Here is a 21682-nt window from a genome sequence, read left to right on the forward strand (position 1 = left end):
GGGTCTATGTCTTCAGCCAGCTTTCCATTAGATCTCCCTAACCCAACTGCATTCGACACCCCCACCCCATCGCCCCCACTATCCCGTGTATGGAGACAAGCCCTGGTCTCAGCCCTGGGAACGAGATACAAAGCTGGGTACTGTCCACATGCTGTGTTACTTTTGAAACGCTAATGGAACCTGAGATGGTTGACATATATTCAAGTGTATACATTGGCCTTTCAAGCTTTCTTTTTTAAAGTAGGGGGAGCACCTTTAAATTGCCGGCAGCTGAGCCCTCCACAGGCTGGTTTTCAAAAGCTACAAAAAGCACAAAGGGTAGAGAGATCTAGACAGCAGGTATGGGTCAAAACTCACATTTGTATCCAGCAATGTTTATATGGGTCACCTATACATTGGGTAACTTATGGCACCACAGGGTACAGCAGTTGCAGTCAGTGAGCTGACAGCTGTCTGGACTTCTATAACAAAGCTATTGATTTCCCCGTGCAATCCTAAAGACTATGCATTCCCAAACAGCAAGTAGCTTTCAACATCCTCATCTAGTCAGGGTCTGCAGTGTGTCAAGTGCCAGAAAACAGCTCATTGAAGCAGTTTTTTCCCTAGAGAAGTAAACATAGCTAAATTTAATAAAGAAATGTTTCCCTCTGGGTTGTATATTTACTTATCCACCATGCATGCAGGCAGCCCATCTGAAATGAACTGAATGAGCTTTTAAAATGCATCACATAATGATGACCTTGTTCTCTTGCATTGCTGCTTGGAAAGAAAACATTTTCTTTGTTTTTTGAGATGGGCTTTTGTTCTGTCACCCAGGCTGGAGTGCAGTGGTGCAATCTCAGCTCACTGCAACCTCCACCTCCCGGGTTCAAGTGATTCTTTTGCCTCAGCCTCCCAAGTAGCTGGAACTGCAGGTGCCTGCCATCACACTCGGCTAATTTTAAAAAATATTTTTAGTAGAGACAGGGGTTCACCATGTTGGCCAGGCTAGTCTCGAATTCCTGATCTCAAGTGATCCACCCACCTCTGCCTCCCAAAGTGCTGGGATTACAGGTGTGAACCACCCCACCCAGCTGGAAAGAAAACATTTCTAACTAAACTTTCTTCCCTTTAACCTCCCAACAGCCACTTTATTCTCTGGCCAGCCCTAACTAGCTCTAAAACCGTACTCAATTATTCGGTCTTACAAAAAAAACCTTGAGAATGGAGAAAAGGCATTTCCTTACCACCACTCTTCATCAAGATGTACTGCACTGCCACCTTCTTTTGTAGGCATCTGCTTAGTTCATATCCAGAAAGATAGGTCAACTGGTTAGGTAGTTGGGTCTGCCTTGGTGAGGAGGCCTTTCACTCATTTATTCATTCATTCATTTATTAAATATTTTGGAGTGCCTTATCTCAATCTCTTCTCTTCTCTCTCTCTCTCTCTCTCTCTCTCTCTCTCACACACACACACACACACAACAGTGATAACACAGAAGACCCAAGCACTGCCATTAAGAATCCATGATCGGGTGTTCAGCATCCCCTGCCCCACATCATGTGTAAAGTCAGGCCCCTAGGAAGCCACAAGGCGGTTCCCCTCTGTTTTTCTAGAGTTTTCTGTACCATACACCGCTAAAGAAAACTCAGCAAAAGAATGGAAGAACAACCCAATTAACTGTTAAATTCAATTCTGTCTTCAAACTCAATGCCTCACATTCTGTCTTATGATTTCTTATTTATTTATTCATTTATTTATTGTGTGTGTATGTGTGTGTGTGTGTGTGTGTGTAAAGCTGATCATGTTTAGTGACATTTGCCTCCCTTTCTAATTTTTCCATTCATAATCACCTATCACTCACAGATGGTGCCACAATTTAGGCAATGGATACATGAGTAAGTTTTGCCAAAGATTTTCGTAAATTGAATCCTATTTAACAGAAGCCCGTTGTGGCATCTTTCGTTTCTATCTCCTTTCACTCCTCAACAAATTAATCTCTTGCTTAGATCTGAATTATTATCCACAATAAAACCTCAGTTGAATTTGTCAGATCATGGTCTGTTCTGATTGTATTTTTTTCTGATGAAGCAGGAAAAGCCTTGGTAAGTAAAACCTGGTAGCTATTTTCAAGGAAGATTGCAGGACCTCAGACAAATCTTTTGACTATCAGAGTTGGAAGTGACAAAGAAGAAATTAGAAAACTGAAAAGTAAACGTGACTGAGTCTAATGATCTGAGCTTGTTTTCTTATGTCTTGCTTCTTTGTCCTAAGAGCTAAATAAACACAGTAAACAAATCTAGTTCTGATTATCAAGGTTTTATTGGGTTACTTACCCTCATCACCAGCCTCCAGAACATCAAGACTGTCAGAAATTTCACTGGGTGATTCAGCCATGGTGGGATGACTAAAATACAAAGCAAAAAAGCAGAAGATCATCATTTGATATCAGGGTGTAATGCAATCCTATCACCCTACCCCTTATCCTTCAGTTATATTCTAAAAACAGTCTAGAAAACATATACAAATGGTATTGCCATTACAGAGAATTATCCTTCCTTTAAAAAAGACAATGATTTCATTTACATAAAATGTCCAGAATAGGCAAATACATAGACACAGAAAATGTCATGCTTAGGCCTGGGAGAATGGGTTTTATTTGAGGGGGGCACGTAGTAAAGAGTACAAAGTTTCTTTCCTTCCTTCCCTCCTTCCCTCCTTCCCTCCTTTCTTTCTTTTCTTTCTTTCTCTCTCTCTCTTTCTTTCTTTCTTTCTTTCTTTCTTTCTTTCTTTCTTTCTTCCTTTCGAGACAGGGTATTGCTCTGTTACTCAGGCTGGAGTGCAGTGGTGTGATCACAGCTTACTGCAGCCTTGACCTCCCAGGCTCAGGCGAAACTCCCACCTCAGTCTCCCAAGTAGTTGAAACGACAGGTGCATGGCACCATACCCAACTAATTTTTGAACTTTTAATAGAGACGGAGTCTTGCTATGTTGAACTAGAACTCCTGGGCCCAAGCAATCCTCCCACCTTGGCCTCCCAAAGTCCTGGGATTACAGGCATGAGCCACTGTGCCCTGATAGGGTTTCTTTTTGAGACAATGAAAATGTTCTAAAATTGATTGTGGTGATGATTGCACAAATTTGTGACTATATTAAAAATCATGGAATTGTATACCTTAAATAGGTGACTTATATAGTATGTGAATTATATCTCAATAAAGCTGCTACCAAAAAAAAGACAAATGCAAAAAACCTGATGTATTGTTTTGTGCTGGGTCCCATTAGCTTTGAATGCCTATTACTATTCATGAGTGTGCCCAGGGAGACAAAATTGTTTTGATAAATATGCAGAGACATAAAGAAAAGACTGAAACATCTGACTGCACAAAAATTTCAGGCCAGGTACAGTGGCTCATGCCTGTAATCCCAGCTCTTTGGGGAGCAAAGGCAGGAGGATCACTTGAGCCCAGGAGTTTGAGTTGAGGCTGGGAAACATAGCAAGACCTCATTTCTACAAAAAAAAAAAAAATTAATAGCTGGGAATGGTGGCATGTGTCTGTAGTCCCAGCTACTAGGGAGGCTGAAGTGGGAGGATCACTTGAACCCAGGAGATTGAGGCTGTAATCAGCCATGATCACAACATTGCACTCCAGTCTGAGTAACAGAGCTAGACTCTGTCTCAAACAAAAAAAAAAAAAAAAAAAGTAAAACTTATGGCCAAAAAATAAGTCAACAAAAGAATGACAAACTAGGAAATAATACTAGCAACAAACATGACAGATACAGGGGCCAAATTTCTTAATTTATAAAGAGCTCATATAAATCAATAAAAGACAAACAACTTGGTCTAAAAGGGACAAAGAATATGAAGCAGTTAACAGAAAAAGAAATACAAATAATCATATATGAACAGGCTCCATCCTTCTAATAATTAAAGACATAGAAATCAACATATCAAATGAATATTGTCATTTATCAGATTGTCAAAAACCTTAATTTGGATGATATCACATTGCTGACAAAGGTGGGAAAAATAGGGACTCTCATACACTCTGGAGTAAATAGTTCTAACTCTCTAAAGAGCAATTTGGTAGTATCTATCAAAATTTAAAATGCACATACCTTTTGATCCAGGAACATCACTTCTCAAACATTACCTTATAGATATATAATCACACTCGCACAGAACAATATACATACAAGAATGTGTATCAGCATTGTTTTAAATAGTTAAAAATGGGAAACAACCAAAGTGATCATGAAAAGGATAATTCTCCCATGACTCTATGTCATGCTTCTAAGGAAGCATGATGATTGATAACCAAACTTTTAGAAATCAATGCTGACATTATTTTTAGAGACGGGGCCTTTCTCTCTTGCCCAGGTTGGAGTGCAGTGGGACAATTATAGCTCACTGCAGCCTCAACCTCCTGGGCTGAAGCGATCCTCCCACCTCAGCCTCCATAGCAGCTGGGACTACAGGCATGCTCCACCATGCCCAGCTAATATTTTATTTTATTTTATTTTATTTTATTATTTGGGGTCTCACTATGTGCCCAGGCTAGTCTTGGACTCAAGTGATCCTCCTGCCTTGGTCTCCCAAAGTGCTGGGATTACAGGCATGAGCCACTGTGCCTGGCCCAATGCTGACATCCTTGATGAATGTTTGTGGGTGGGGGGGAGCGCAGGGGAGATCTGATGAGTACCATAACCCAGAGAAAGAGAAAGTGTGCTATATTCATCCATGCCAGAAGGCTGTAGAAAGGCAAGCAGAGACTTTGCTCCTATGATTACTCTCCTTGAGTTCTTGCTGTAACTGAATGAACTATTGTAAAGTGGGGTTAAGTAGATTCTAGAGCCCCCTCGCCCGCTCCAGATTTTCACTGTTCCCAGACATAGCTATGCTGCCATTGCTGTTTATGGGTGGGCTTCAGGCCCATCCTGTCCTGCTTTCTAGCTGTAAACCCCTGATGCATCTCCAGAGGTTGGGGGAGGGCGTGGGTGGTGACCACAGGCTCTAAGGCTAAGGGGAACTTGAGAGTTCACATAGCCAGATTGACTGAGGCCTTGGAGAACAAAAGGTTCCAAACCACCATGAGAACTCACAAGGCTGTGCTATCAAGATTGCTTCAGACCCACTTACCAAGATGCCCTGTGGTTCCCCACAACGTGTATTCTCCCTCACTGCCACAAGTAATAAACCCAATATGTTCAACTACAGTTATGTTCCTGGCTGGAAGGTATTGATACTTAAAGTCACTCAACCTTTATGAGTTAATATTACAATTCTGCCTAAAGATGACTGAGTCCCAGGCTCTCACAGTGATCAGTAATTATCCCCCTCCACACACACAGGGACACATGCATATACACACCCTCTCCACTCCATAACCATGCCGCCTTTCGAGAGCCCACATCAATGCATTTATATACCAATGCATTGTCCTAGAATGAACGGCTTTTCCTCTGGCATTCCTGTCTCTGCTAGTTTTCCAAGATCTGGAGATCTGGCAGGAGCAGAGGTAGGAAGATTCAACATCTGACTGGGTGCAGTGGCTCACACCTGCAACTCCAACACTTTGGAAGGCCAAGGTGGGTGGATCACTTGAGCCCAGAGCTTCGAGACCAGCCTGGGCAACATGGCAAAGCCCAGTCTCTACAAAAAATACAAATTAGCCGGACATGGTGGTGCATGCCTATAGTCCCAGCTACTCAGGAAGCTGAGGTGGGAGGATTGCTTGAGCCTGGGAGATTGAGGCTGCAGTGAGCCATGATCATGCCACTGCACTCCAGCCGGGGTGACAGGGTGAGAACCTGTCTCAAAAAAAAAAAAAAAAAAAAAATTGAAAGCTTTTAGGAAATTCAGAGGGAGAACAGGAGGAATTCATGTCACTGCTAAGTTCCTGGCCATCTTAATAAACACAGCAGCACCTCCCCCCACCCCTGCCACTATAGAAGCCTTTTTAGACATTAACCAAAATGTCAGGCCATAGTAGGCTAACAGTGCCCTTGACCTACCACTGTCAGGGGTAGAAGAAAGAAAGGGAAAAAAAGGATACTAAAGAGAAAAATATGAAAGAAGAGGGGCAACAAAGAAAGCAGGCATCTTGCCTGCATCTGAACTTTTAGAGCACTAATAGAATCATTGCATTTAACCCTTGAGCTTAGACTGTCCTGTCCGAAATTCTTTGTAGCGTACTTGCGTTATTTCCTCAACCAAATCCTAAAAGCCCTGAGGCTTTTAGCAGGCACTCTTTTGACAACACCACCATCAGCAAACCAACTGGATACGTGGAACGATCTCCCCTCCTAAACAACCCAGCAACTACAGCAAAACACGCAATTTCACCTTGAGTTCAAATCCCCTTGCTGTTACCATCCATTCCTCTGCATCTCTTTAAAATAAAACTCTTTAAAGAGTTATCTATACTTACTGCCTCTATGTCCTCACTTTCTATTCTCATGAGCTCTCCAATCAGGCTTCCAAGCTGAACTGCTTCCAAGCCATTCCACCAACACTGCGCTTGTTGAATTCCCAGTTACTTAAACTTTCAGCAGCATCTGACGTGATTGGTCACGCCCTTCTTTTTGAATAATTTTATCACTTGCCTTCCAGAACACCACACTCCCTTAATTTTTCTCCTACCTTATTGGCTGTTCCTTCTGGGTTGCCTTTGCTGGATCTCTCCCCCCTCCCTGATTTTGAAATGTAGCACTGCAGGGCTCTGACCTTGGCTCTCTTCTTTGGTCTAAAATCACTTCCTAGACCCTCACCATTAAACAGAAATGTTAATGTGAGCAGAATTGCAAGCCACATATTTTCAATTTTCTAGTAGCTACATTTTTAACAAGAAAAAAAGGAAACAGGTGAAACTGCATTTAATAATATGCTTTAACCCAGTATAACCACATTATGATTATTTCAACATATAATCCCTATAAAATAATATTTTTTATATTCTTTGTGTTCACACTAAGCCGCCACATCAGCTGCATCAGCCCCCTGCTCCAAACCCCCCAGTGGCTTGCCATCAAGCTCAGAGTAAAATCCTAGCCCCTTACCATGGGCCTTACATGATGCAAGCCCACCCCCATGCTCCACTGACCACTAATCCAGGTACCCCCCTACTTCATCCCTTCACCTAGCCTCACTGGCCCTCCTGGAAATGCCCCCTTTCAATCCCAGAATCTTTGCATTTGCTGCTCTCTCTGCTTAGAAGCCTCTTTCCCCAGATAGTTACATGGCTGGCTTCCTTGCAGCATTCAAGCATCCAGTGTTACTTCCCCCAGAGAGCACGTCCATGATCAGCCTAGTTAACATGCTCCCACTCTCTCTCCATCCCAGTATTCTTTATTAACATCTTCATAGCTCTCACTGCTACATAAACTTATGTTATGTTAATTTAATTACTAGTTTATTGTCTGTCTCCTCAACTATAATTTAAATTCCGTAAGGTCAGGTGTCTTGTCTATTTTGTTCATCACTGAATCACCCAGGACCCAGAATGGTATTTACAATGAAAGAGGCAAAGGATTTACTATTGGATTAGATGTCAAGGGACATCTGTGTCAGGGTAATAGCAGGCACTTGATAAACGTTTGTTGAATGAATGCATAAATTCAATAAAAGAAAAAATTTTAAAAAAATTTTTATTGAAAAAATTCAGTAAAATCCACCTTTGTGGATTTTACTCTGAGCTTGATGGCAAGCCACTGGGGGGTCTGGAACAGGGGGCCGATGCAGCTGATGTGGCAGCTTAGTGTGAACAAAAAGAACATAAATCATTCTTTTTATAGTGAGTGTATGTTGAAATAATCATAATATGGTGGGTATATTGGGTTAAATAAAATATGTTATTAAAATAAAAGGTGGTTCTTATCAAAGAACCACCTTTGTGGTCCAAAATTTCTTCAGACACTGAGGCATGCTATAGGAGGCAGAGGAAGACTTGTCCTGGAAGAAGAACCCCCTTGATGCAAGAACTGCCTTCCCTCTCAGCCGTAGGTTATTCACTTGTCCAGAACCAAGCACTCTTGGACCCCTCCTTCCCTTGATACACAGAGCCCATCCCTAGATATCCTAGCCACGTGAACCCTGAGTGTGGAGCCCCATTCAGCTGGGCTAGATCTGGACTCTTATGGAGAAAAAGGTTTCAGTAAAAGAAATGCTGCCTCTTCCTGCTTTCCAGCCACCACCTTTTCTGTCCTTTTGCCCCCCCAAGCTGATCTTATTAAACAAAGCTTTGCTTCCCAAATATCTCCTTTTAGAGACATCACTGTATGATTCTTTCATGTGCCTCATTATGGCTAATATAAATTTAAAAGACATTTGTTCCTTAATTATACCATGATTTATTGGTAGTGTCCTTGGGGCTGCCTCCTCTGAGCTATACTTTTATTTATGATATTTAGAAAAAGCTACAGTCACCTCACAATCTCAAAAAAGGCACAGTGTTCTCTCTGAAATATAACCATGAGCCTCCCCTGCTTAAACTTGTCCACCAGCTTCCTGCTGCCTGCAAGATAAAAGCCAAGTTCTTAATACTCAAGGCCCTCTGCAATCTGGTGTTCTCTGCCCGCTGGAGGGGGTCCAGTCTCCCAGCAGCCCACCCCTGACTCAAACTCCCATGCTCTGACCTCCCAGAATCACCATGTTCTTTTGCTTTCTCTGTGTTCCGCACAGGTTGTGCACTTGGCTTGGAACATCATCCCTCTAATTCCCAAATCCTTGAAATCTCACATATGCTTTAAGACCTAGCTCAAAGGTACCAGCCACCCATGCCCCTTGCTCTCAGTCCTTTGCAGACATCTCCTGTCATAGCTGATATCACCTTGAGAACAGGAACCATGTATTAATTATCTGAGTATTACTAGCACCTAGTGCAATACTAGGCATGCAGAAGGTGCTCACAACATGTGTTTATGGATGGATGAATGCAGGGTCTGGAGAGGGTCTTGCAGTGGCAAACAGAAGTCAGTGGGAAAAGTGGTCTTTTGTAAACATATGGGGACACATTGAGACACACTCTCAGTAAAAGACCCTTAAAAGACCCTTCTGCATGAAGCCCCATGAAAAAGCTAGCAAACCGAATAAGGAAAGAGGAACTATATGCTTTTATCCAGTAAATGATGAGAGGCCTTCAGAACCACTTCCAAGGACCATACATAGTCATGTAATAATGGTTATCAGGAAACCTGGCCAAGCAGAGGTATTGAGTCTCATTATCAAGTAATTGTTAAAGTGCTTTGGGCCCGGTGTGGTGGCTCACGCTTGTAACCCCAGCACTTTGGGAGGCCAAGGCGGGTGGATCACAAGGTCAGGACTTCGAGACCAGCAAGCCTGGCCAATATGGTGAAATCCCATCTCTGCTAAAAATACAAAAGTTAGCCGGGCGTGGTGGCAGACACCTGTAGTCCCAGCTACTCGGGACGCTGAGGCAGGAGGTCGCTTGAACCTGGGAGGCAGAGGATGCAGTGAGCTGAGATGGTGCCACTGCACTCCTACCTGGATGACAGAACGAGACTCCATCCCAAAACAAGAAAAAATAAAGGGCTTTGTTTGCTTCTCTAGGCCAACCTCAGATGCTTAGACCCCAAAGCTATCTTTTCCTTCTCAAACTGGCTCATTTGAGGGCTGAACAAGGGCTCTGGGGGAAAAAGAGGGAAAAAAAGGGGAAAAGGCCCTTCTTTCAAGGTTGTTGAATTTTTTAAACCACAGCCTGATTCAGCTTCAGGGATTCAGAAGACTTTTCCTGACAGCTCTGTTGCCCTCCCAGAATGGAGAATGCTAATGGAAAGCAGCTGGCCTCATGTTGTTGGTTTTCTTTAAACAATGTAATAGGATGAAATGTATTTCATGGAGGCTGTGGTAAACAGAATTCTAAGATGACCCACAAGATTTCCACCTCCTGGTATGCATGTCCTGTAAATCCCCTCTCCTTCAGCGTGGGTGGACCTAACCCAATCAGGTGGGCTTCTAAAAAGGAGGGTTTACAAATGCAACATGCTCCCATTTATACATGGGAGCTAAACATTGAGTGCGCATGGACATAAAGATGGGAACGACAGACACTGGGCACTGAGGACTACTAGAGGGGAGAGGGTGGGAGGGAGCAGAGTTGAAAAGCTACCTATAGGGTACTATGCTCACTTTCTGGGGTGATGGGATCAATCATACCCCAAACCTCAGTAAATGCAATTTACCCATGTAATAAATCCGCCCATGTATCCCCAAACCTAAAATAAAAATTGAAAATATTTTTTGAAAATAAGTAAATAAAATGAGGGATTAGAGGTCAGATAACAGAAACCAGAGAGAGTCAAAGCTGCAGCAGATGTTGTCCTGATGGCCTTGGAGTAACTAAACGTTGTGGAGGGCCACATGGCAGGGCATGACATGTGGCCTCTAGTAGCTGACAGAACCCCTTAGCTAGCAGCCATAAAGAAACCAGGAACCTCGGGCAGGGTATAATGGCTCACGCCTATAATCCCAGCTCTTTGGGAGGCTGAGGCGAAGGATCACTTAAGCTCAAGAGTTTGACACCAGCCTGGGCAACATAGGGAGACCCCGTCTCTACTAAAAATACAAAATGTAGCCAGGCAGGGTGACGCATGCCTATAGTCCCAGTTGAGGCTGAGATGGGAGGATTGATTGAGCCCATGAGGTTGAGGCTGCAGTGAGCCGAGATTACTCCACTCCAGCCTGAGTGACCCAGAGTGAGACCCCGCCTCAGAGGGGAAAAAAAAGAAACCAGGAACCTCAGCCCTACAGCCTCAAAAAAGTGAATTCTGCCAACAACAATTCAGTTTAAAAGATAACCCTGTACCTCAGAGGAGACCTCAACCCTGACAGTGATTGACCCTTGTGAGACCCTGAGCAGAGGACTCAGCTAAGCCCAGTCTGGACTCTTAGGTCACAGAAACTGAGAGATAGTAAATTTGTGTTTTCATAAGACACTATTTTTTTTTTTGTCATTTGTAACACAGCATTAGAAGACTAATAGAGTCCTAGAGGCTCTAGCTCTAATTGCAGATGAAGCCAAAACTGGGGTAGGTTTGGAGCCATGTAAGCTGCAACACAGACCTGTGTATAGAAGCACACGAGGGGATTAGATGTTCCCTTCCCCCAGCGCACCCCACTGCAAACACTTCTTTACAAAGAACTTAAGTTGTCAGCTGGACTGATTAGACCTTGCCAAAATGTTAGAACATGCAAAAGCCCCTTAAAGGCTCAGCTTGTTTGAGATGGCTTTCCCTATCCCCAAGACAATGTCTTTAACCCCTTTCAAACTATTTTTTTTTTTTTGAGACAAGGTTTCACTGTGTTGCCCAGGCTAGAGTACAATGGCATAATCTTAGTTGACTGTAACCTTGAACTCCTGAGCTCAAGCAAGCCTCCTGCCTCAGCCTTTTGAGTAGCTAGGACTTACAGGCACGTGCCACCACACCCAGCTAATTTTTTTAAAAAAATTTCTTGGTGGAGGGGTTTTGTTATGTTGCCCAGGATGATTTCAAACAACTGGGCTCAAGCAATCCTGCTTCTGCCTCTCAAAGTGCTGGGATTACAGGCGGGAGCCACCAGACCCACCCTTCCAAACTATTGCTGTACTTCGTGCCCTCAACCAGGAGTGTGTGTATCCACGAAGCAGTGGCTAAAGAGCCCTGGAGTTGAACATTCTGAGGCATGGTAAGGGGAGAGAATGGTGGTGACTGGATTCTTCTAGAGGAAATGTCTGATGCCAGGATGTCAACTCATTGAGGAACCAGGAACCACCATGAAAGTATCAGAAAGGGCCCCTATACTCCTTAATTGCAAAATAAGGTATCCTTTAGGGGAAAGGAGGCTATAATCACCCCCAGCTTCCTCTTTCCTTGCAGGAGGTTGGCAGGAGGGCACCAGATGTCCAGCCAGCTCTTGAAATGCAGTCTTTGGACACTCCATAATGAAGATGGCTGCCCTTCACATTGCACGATGAGCCCCAGAAGTCCTACTCCATGAGTCCACCAGTAGTTGGGAGGGTTCCATTGTGGAGAGTCACTCCACTGATTGGCAGAGTTCATTTGGTGGGGGATGGGCTTGACACCAAGTTCCACCCAGGATACAACTACGTCCATGCACAAATCAGGGTTGTGGGATGTAGACGGAATGATTGGCATTTGCTCAGCAGGGGCCAAGAGCAGCAACAGATCTCAGCAAGCTCGGGGCCAGCTAACTAGCCTTGAACTTCTGTTTGCTTGTGCTTCTAGGAGCAGGTGTGAGCACCCTCATGGGAACCTGGGTAGAGGAGACCAATCTTGATGGCCATTTATTCTGGCTCTGAGAGCCCTGGGTGGATATCTACCCAAAGCAGAAGCTGATGCATGGCTTTGGTAGAACTTTATTTATTTATTCATTTATTTATTTATGAGACAGAGTCTCGCTCTGTTGCCAAGCTGGAGTGCAGTGGCACGATCTTGGCTCACTGCAACCTCTGCCTCCTGGGTTCAAGTGATTCTCCTGCCTCAGCCTCCCGAGTAGCTGGGATTACAGGCGCATGCCATCACGCCCAACTAATTTTTGTATTTTTAGTAGAGATGGAGTTTCACTATGTTGGCCAGGATGGTCTCCATCTCTCGACATGATCCACCCCCTCGGCCTCCCAAAGTGCTGGGATTACAGGCGTGAGCCACCGTGCCTGGCCTATTATATTTTTTAATTTGGAAATTTTGTATTGATACATTATATTTGTACATATTTATGGGGTACATGTCATATTTTGTTAGATGCATAGAATGCATAATCAATCAAGTGAGGTATTTAGTAGATATCACCTCAAATATTTATCATTTACGTTAGGAACATTTCACATCCTCTTTTCTGGCTATTTTGAAATATACAATATATTATTAATTATAGTCATTCTACTTTGCTATGGAACATTAGAGCCGATTCCTTCTATCTAACTGTATGTTTGTACCCATTAACCAACCTCTCTTCATTCACCCCTGCCACCCGTACACCCTTCCCAGTGTCTGGTAACTATCATTCTACTCTCTACTGCCAGGAGATCAACTTTTTCCGCTTCCACATGTGAACAAGAACATGTAGTATTTGCCTTGCTGTGTCTACCTTATTTCACTTAACATAATGTCCTTCAGGCTCATTCACGTTGCTGTGACTGACAGGATTTAATTGTTTTACATAGCCAAGTAGTACTCCAATGTGTATATATACTGCATTTCCTTTATCCATTCATCTGTTGATGGACAGTTAGATTGATTCCATATCTTCACTATTGTGATAGTACATTACTTAAAATGACATCTTCAGCAAATTCTGCAAAGTCAATCTTCCAAATGCCCATGGATGTCAATGGCAAGACACACCAGGGAGAGAGGGTCACTCCCTACATTCCACACCCTCACCTGCGGGTATTTGAGCATCTGGATCATCAAACAGATGCCCAAACATACTCTAGAGGATGTCTGCCTCAGATACTTGCTGCAGAGTAATTGGCACTGAAGCCTTTCTTACACACTAGGAAGCCAGAGAATAATGGAATCTACCCTCTCCGCCTCACCATCACGAGGAAGCCCATTTCAGGAATACCTCTGAGCACCCTGATTGTCATCCAGGGAACATGCAAAGAACTTGGCCTAAAAGGTCCTTTCTGAGATCTCTCTAGCAGCCTCAAAGCCTAGAAGACAGGGACTCCTATTTTGTCTTTCAGTCCACAAATGCTATCATCAAAGGCTCTGTTCTTGTGCAGTGAGGGGCAATTAATATTATACAATTAATCTAACTCATGAAATTGCTGGTGCTCAGTCTGTACCAGGCAGGCATTGTGAGAAATTATTTTACGTGCATTATCTCACTGAGGCCTCACAAGAGTCCTACGTAGTAGGCATTGTTATTTTGTTTTTATTCTTTTCACCCCAATTTCCCGGATAAGGAAACTGAGTCTTGCTGAAATTAAGTAGTCTGTGCAAGGTCATACAAGTTGTAATAGAGTTAGGACTCAAACCCAGTTCTGGATTTTAAAGCCCATGATTTGACCACTATACTCTTCTCCTTCCTCACTTCTCAAAATCTGGTTAGTATGAAATGCCCATCCACTCCTGCCCCAAAGAATCTTCCTTACTTTCTATTACATGACCCAAAAATAGAATAGCTCATCAGCCCCTAACCCCTTTGCAGGTATTTGTGAATCGTTTTAACAACAAACAGAGTCCTGCCAAAAATGACCCACTAGATACATATATTGTGATGAGGGATCTTAACTTAATGGAGATAGGTCTGTAGCATGGGGACTCTTGGGTGGTCAGGTTGAAGTGCTGTTCCAGCACTGGGGAGGGGGGACAGGAAAGCATGAGGACACTGGGAGACTCAAGAAAAAAGTCAGAACTGAGGGGCCCTAAGGAAGGACTTCACAGCTTTGAGTGTGTGTTGGGTGCCGAGAGCTCTGCCCGAAATGCTCTGCCAGTTCTCAAGTCCATCCCCACCAGAATGTGTCTGAGACTTTTGATCTTATTGTTGAGTTATAGCAGTGGCTGTTATTACTGCTTCTAGCAGTCAATAATACACCAGTTGAGGGAGGAGGTAAAAATCTCCAAAGAGAAAAAAGAATTCAAAGTAGAAGAAAAGGGGGTTGCTGGTGCAGGATGTGAATTTTATATAGCTCATTGGATTCTGTGGGATTTGATGTAGATATCTCCTGCCCTTAGAATTCAAAAGTCGTCAAGGAGTGGAGATACCAGGAGTCATTTCCTGGCCAGGGGAGGAAGGGAAGATAAGGAAGCAAGAACAGCCAGTCCTCAGGAATGTGTCCCCAGCCCAAGCTGAACTATCTGTGTCCTTTTTGCAGGCACCTTGTAACTTCCTAGTTTCATCTTGCAGTCTTTTGGCCCATGGGGTGGGGATTGGGGAAAGCAATCTCAACATCACCCCATGGTTATGATAAATGTAGCCTTCAGTCTCCTAGTTCTGGAAGGATATAGAAGTCTCTGAGTGAATTTCATCTCAGCAGGAAGGGAATAGGCATAAGGAGGAGTGATGCCATTGTCCCCAGAGAGCACATACCCACAGAAATAAAAATGCCATGGACAGGTGCAGTGGTTCATGCCTGCAATCCCAGCACTTTAGGAGGTCAAGGCCAGAGGATCACTTGAGCACAGGGGTTCAAGAGCAGCCTGGGCAACATAGCAAGATGCCATCTCTACAAAAAATACAAAATAAAAAAAATTTTTAGAAAAGAAATAAAAATGCCTCCAAGATTCTGAGATCACTGGACATTCTCAGTCAAGGTGATATCTGAGCCTCAGGTTTCTTTAGCCCTTAACCCCATGGACAGCCCTGCAGCTCGGCAGAGGCAGCTCCCTACCTGAAGTTGTAGGAAGAGTTATTCAAAGGTTCTCTGGCCCCAAATCTTTCCTTTTACCCCAGCCATGGCATCACCCTCTCTTTCCACCTGGCTTAAAATATCCACCATCAGAATTATTCCCCTTGAACTAGACAACAAAGTCAGAACATTATTTCCCAGGGCCTGTCTCATTAGTGACCCCAAAGTCTTTATGCACATCTACTATGTGCTCAGATCTGTTCTAGGTTTTATGTAGCCAATGACAAAATAAAATCCTTAACATTTACTTGACACTGAATATGTGCAAACGCTGTTTGAAGTGCTTTGGATACATCATCTCATTTAATCCTCAGAGCAATCCTATGAAGTAGGTACTAGTTATTTTCACTTTCTCCTGTTTTGTAGCTGAGGAAACAAAAAGACTAAGTAACTGCCCAGGGGCACATGGCAAGTTCAAAATCTGAACGTAGAATTTGAATCTAGGCAATTTGACTCCAGAGCCAATAAGTGCTACAGAAAACGACCCATTCCCTAATGACAAAGAGGAAGAATACACATGAAACAGCTGAGAATAGAACTACATTAGGAATCACAAAGCCTGTGTCCTGAGATCTGCTGTTCCAACAAGTTGTCCTTGCAGCCTTGCTCAAGTCATAGCCGCTTTTTGGACCTCAGTTCTCACATTTGTAAAATAAGATGAGGCAAAATTATCATGTGTTAGAACAAGGATTCTCAGGGTTAAACTGAGGGCAAGCTTGTCCAACCCACGGTTCCTGTGCCACATGTGGCCCAAGATGGCTTTAAATGTGGCCTAACACAAATTCGTCAATTTTCCACCTGTAATCCCAGCACTTTGGGAGGCTGAAGCAGGCGGATCGCCTGAGATCGGGAGTTCAAGACCAACCTGAGCAGCATGGAGAAACCCTGTCTCTACTAAAAATACAAAAAAAAAAAAAACCAAGCCTTAGTGCAGGGGCGGGGGAGCGGCTCTGTAATCCCAGCTACTCAGGAGGCTGAGGCAGGAGAATCACTTGAACCCAGGAGGTGGAGGTTGTGGTGAGCCGATATTGCGCCATTGCACTCAAACCTGGGCAATAATTGTGAAACTCTGTCTCAAAAAAAATAATAATAATAAGTAAATAAATAACCAAAACATTATGAGATTTTTTTTGTGTTTTTTTTTTAGCTCATCAGCTATAGTTAGTGTATTTTATGTGTGGCCCAAGACAATTTTTCTTCTTCCAATGTGGCTCAGGGAAGCCAACAAGATTGGTCCCCCCTGCTCTAAGGCATTGGCTACATATAGGAGGAGTCTGCAGGCCCCAAGATGTGTGGAACAAGAAGGTGGAATGCACTTTACTTATATGTGTGGTACAGGGTGCTAGAGGCCAGAAATGAGGCAGAAGGGTAAGATCAAGCCAGAAAAAGGTGTTCATAACACATGGCAAAGCTGAGATTGCCAGGGAACAGCAAAGCAAGGCTAGCATGCTGAGATTTAGATGTAAATGAGGTCAAAGAACAAGGGAAAGTGAGAGTGAAGGGGAAACAATATAGGAGGCCGTCAAGCCACGGAAGGGATCAGAAGGTACTTTTGTGGGTGGCTCCATCTACAGCAGCGGAAAGAGCTAAAACGGACCTCTCCATGCAGGCTGGAGTCACCATAAATGGCTCAACTGAGAAGGCAGAACTTTATTTACTTATTTATTTTTGGAGACGGAGTCGCTCTCTGTCACTCAGGCTAGGGTGCAATGGTGCAATCTCGGCTCACTGTAACCTCCGCCCCCTGGGTTCAAGCCATTCTCCTGCCTCAACTTCCCCAAGTAGCTGGGATTACAGGCATGTGCTACCACACCTGGGCTAATTTTTGTATTTTTAGTAGAGATGGGGTTTCATCATGTTGGCCAGGCTGTTCTCAAACTTCTGACTTCAGGTAATCCACCTGCCTCAGCCTTGAAAAGGCTGGGATTACAGGCGTGAGCCACCACTCCCAGTGGAGAAGGCAGAATTTAAGATTCTCCAGGTGTTAGGCAGAAGTTTGCTGACAGCTTGAGCACTGAGGCACTGAAAGTCAGCACAGGTGAGTTACGGATGAGGACAGAGAGAACAGGTGACATCCACAAACCTTAGTGACCAGGAAGGAGTAAATGATGTGCCCAAGCTCTTCCTCCTAGAGTATACTACCTGGAAGGAAAAGAAAAGTGGCAGTGAACCCAAGGAGAGCAGAAATCTGTCAGGCTTCCCTAAACTTTAGGCACAAGAATCCCTAGTCCTAATGACCTAGGAAAAAGAAAAAGCCACACTGGGAGTAGCATCTGTCCTCAGAGTGCCCAGGAGCAGCTCCTAAATGGGGGTGACAGATGGCTGTCCCCTGACCCAGCTGGACACTGTCCTGTTGTCCACTTGAGCATAAGAGAAAAGCATACCCCAGTATGTGAGGAATAAATGAGACAACGCATAGAAAGTAGCACAGTGCCTGGCACAAAGGAAGTGCTCAATAAATAGTGGGGTTTTCAAAACTCCCAGGACAGATAAGGGCAAAGTGTGAGAACAGGGTTCAAGGAGGAAGGCTGGAAGTGAAGAGTATGTGTAGCAATCACTGATTCCTTGGCACTCACTCCCAGGGATGCTGTTTCTTCAGTGGGAGTGGGGCTCAGGAACCTGCAAGTCTAGACTCTCCCAGGTGACTCCTGGGAGGTGAGGGCTCCAAATATCTCACTTTAAGGAAACCCGGCTGTAAATCACGCTGAGTACAAGGCATAGCTGAAACAGAAAACCTGAATTGGGAAGCCATGAGAAATGGATGGGAGCTAGAGAGTGGATTAAGAGACATTGGAGCCTCGGGAAAGTGGGAAGGTGGGAGGGGAATGGATGGTGGGAAATTACATGTTGGATACAATGTATACTATTTGGGTGATGGGTGCACTAGAAGCACAGACTTCACCAAGTATCCAAACTATATCACTCATATAAAGCTCTTGACATGAGGCATAACACACAGTAAGCACTCAATACATGTTCACTATTATTGATATTACTCTCCCTTCTCCACCAAAAGGCTTTCCTCCCCATAGTGTTAATGACCTGTGTTCCCTGCTCTTCATCAGTTTTCCAAAAGCAGGGCATGAGACTTTCTGCAGTCGCCCACAATATACCCATGTAACTCAACTGCACTTGTACTCTCTCCATCTATAAAAATAATCAATAATGAAAAGAAATGAATGGTAGGGCAAGCATGGTGAAGAAAAAGCAATTTGAATGATATCTAGAGAGAATCGTGACCACAGATGAAGGTATTTTTCTTCTAATAAACACCTAAGATGTGAGCCTCCAATGAGGCCTCTAGCAATTTTTGGACAGTTCAAACCCCAGCTCTGCGATTAACTAGCTGTAAGGCCTGGGGCACATGGAGTCCTTTCTTGGAGACTCCGTTTACTCCCCTAAGGATTAAAGGATTGAGCTAGACTTGGAGTCTAGGGTTCTTTTTGGCCCAGGCATTCTTGGATTCTATGATTTCCTGAGATGATCTTTCAATGTTCCCAGTTCATCGCAGAAAAGCCAGATTTTGGAGGCTCACTAGAAGCCCTCCCTGAGTTGGTCAATGGCGGCCCAGCCTTCAGAGCAAGCCCTTCGGAAGCCTGTCAATATTTTCAGAACACTAAGATTCTTTAGAAAACTAAGCTATTTTGCACCGGCTGGGTGTAGTGGCTTACACCTGTAATCCCAGCACTCTGGGAAGCTGAGGCGGGCGGATCAACCGAGGTCAGGAGATTGAGATCAGCCTGGCCAACGTGGTGAAACCCCATCTCTACTAAAAATACAAAAATTAGCCGGGCGTTGTGGCATGAGCCTGTAATCCCAGCTACTCAGGAGGCTGAGGCAGGAGAATCACTTGAACCCAAGAGGCAGAGATTGGAGTGAGCCAAGATTGCAGCACTGCACTCCAGTCTGGGTGGCAGAATGAGACTCTGTCTCAAAAAAAAAAAAAAAAGCACAGATTGCAGATTTAACTTAAAATTCCTCCACTCATTCTTTCCTCCACTTCTAAAGAGATTTTTAAAAATCTTTTTAAATCAGGAGTTCATCCCCATCATAGAACTTATTACCTCATCCCAAAGGGTTTCCTCCTTCCTCTAACTCTGAATAAGCAAAATAAGGCATTTCTGTGTAAAATAAGGTCTTATAGAGTCATTGATGTTTGATTTCTGGAGCCACAAGGACAAAAGAAACAAACATTCTTCACATGTAAAGTTAAAATTATGTCCTTCAAAAATATGGCATGGCTGGGCATGGTGGCACATGTCTGTAAGTCCCAGCTTCTCAGGAGAGTAAGGCAAGAGGATCACTTGGGCCCAGGAGTTCGAGGCCAGCCTAGGTAACACAGCAAGACCCTATTTAAAAAAGTTTTGGAGGTTTAGTGGGAATTTACCCCACCTCCTTCCCTTAAAAGGTTTCTGGGTACCCCTCCAACTATCACAAATGAACAGTGAACTAATGCAGAAACTTCTGTTCACATGCTTGATGGCAAACTCAAGACAGGAGATTTTCCCTGCCTGATCTACTGGGTTCTGCTTCAAATCTGAGGAGGCAGATGCACCTGGGCTCCCAGGACCCTGACCCTTTCTTTTCCTCCCATGAGCTCAGAAGAGTCTCCCTTTGACTTACTTTCCTCTCCATTATCCCAGGACAGTTGGGAAGGGAATATCTAAATGCAGTAAGAAAGAAGTATTCACGATCCTTAGTCCATAGGATGGTCTAGTCCTTAGCTCATGAAGTTCACAGACCAGGAAATAAGAAATAAAGACCTTGTTAATATAAAAATGCAACATAACTAACAACCTTCTGTAGCAATATTTTTCTGAGATACAGTGCCTCCTGTGCTGTTGCTCTTTTCTTATCCATATCTGGACTTTCCCATGTCCATATCTCTTCTTTTCCTGTTCTCTTGTTTCTATCTCTCACTTTGAACATCTTCTTTATATGTAATGGTAGACAACTGAATTATATTGTTATAAGTTTTTGTGTTTGTAGCAATAAATCTGGTTCAAAATGTTCAAATTAGATGGGTAAAATATTTTCTGTGTCTATTTTAAAAGTTCAAGCAAGTTGCTTTAACAATACAGGGCCCTTTGTTCATTTCTTTCCCATGGGGCCTTGGCCTTATTAGATGAAAATTTCCCTCTCCCTATCAGGCTGGGAATTTTTTGAGGTCCAGAACCTCAGACTAATGTGGAACTTGACAAGCTGTGTGACCTAAATCATATAATCTCTTCATGCCTCAGTTTCCTGATCTACAAAATGAACATGATAATAGAAGTGTCTGGGGACAGAATTTAGGAGATTGAGGGAGTAGGTGGGATGAAAGAAGTATCAACATCATAATAAATCTTGGTGTAGCACTCTGGGCTCTCTGATCCAGCAGTTTCTAAGCAGATGTGCTTTTGTCACAGAGAAAACTGGCACATTGACCTCCTGAGGAGGAAGCATAACATAATTGTGAAAGGGTTAGGCTATGGAGCTGGCCAAATCTAGATTTGAATCCTAGCTCTTATCAATTACCGGGTGTGTGATCTTGGGTAAGACACTGAACTGTTCAAAACCTAAATTTCCTTAGCTGATAAGTGGGCTAAGTGTAGTACTTTCATCATAGGCTGTGAAAATTCATTCTTTTTTTTTTTGACTCATTCATTTAATAATTGCTCATTGAGCTCCTAGTATGTGCTAAGAAGAGCCCAGAGTAATGTTCAATGAAGAGAAGGGCCCTGCTCTCACAGACAGTTTGGTGAACTTACTCACTGTATTAGTCCATTTTGCATTGCAACAAGGGAATACCTAAGGCTGGGTAATTTATAAAGAAAAGAGGCTGATTCAGCTCATCATTCTGCAGCCTATACAAGACTGCAAGCATCTGCTTCTGGTGAGGGCTTCAGGAGGCTTCCACTTATGGCAGAAGGGGAGCCGATTTGTGGAGATTACATGGTGACAGAAAGGAAGGAGGCTGGGTATGATGACTCACACCTATAATCCCAGCAATTTGGGAGGATGAGGTAGGTGAATCACCTGAGGTCAGGAGTTCAAGACCAGCCTAGCCAACATGGCGAAACACCATCTCTACTAAAAATACAAAATTAGCTGGGTATAGTGCTGTGTACCTGTAATCCTAGCTACAGGAGGCTGAGGCAGGAGAATCACTTGAACCCAGGAGGCAGAGGTTGCAGTCTCAAACCCAGGAGGCGAAGGTTGCAGTCTCAAACCCAGGAGGAGGAGGTTGCAGTGAGAAAAGATTGTGCCACTGCACTCCAGCCTGGGCAGCAAAGTGAGACTCCATCTCAAAAAAAAAAAAAAAAAAAAAAAAAAAAAAAAAAAA

The 21682-nt window shown here is 43.6% G+C and overlaps 1 protein-coding gene across 1 annotated transcript in view; it reads right to left on the reverse strand.

Moving 5' to 3' along the window:
* Positions 1–2377, reverse strand: part of KIAA1210 (KIAA1210 ortholog) — a 44746-nt gene extending 42369 nt beyond the window's left edge. Inside the window, exon 1 of the mRNA XM_032258316.1 lies at positions 2317–2377. Within this exon, the coding sequence (XP_032114207.1) occupies positions 2317–2377 (61 nt within the window). The remainder of the gene's footprint in view (positions 1–2316) is intronic.
* Between the last annotated feature and the right edge of the window lie 19305 nt (positions 2378–21682).

Source organism: Sapajus apella, unplaced genomic scaffold (genome assembly GCF_009761245.1).
Source record: "Sapajus apella isolate SASKATOON/1434 unplaced genomic scaffold, GSC_monkey_1.0 scaffold102, whole genome shotgun sequence".
In the NCBI taxonomy this organism is placed as follows: domain Eukaryota; kingdom Metazoa; phylum Chordata; class Mammalia; order Primates; family Cebidae; genus Sapajus; species Sapajus apella.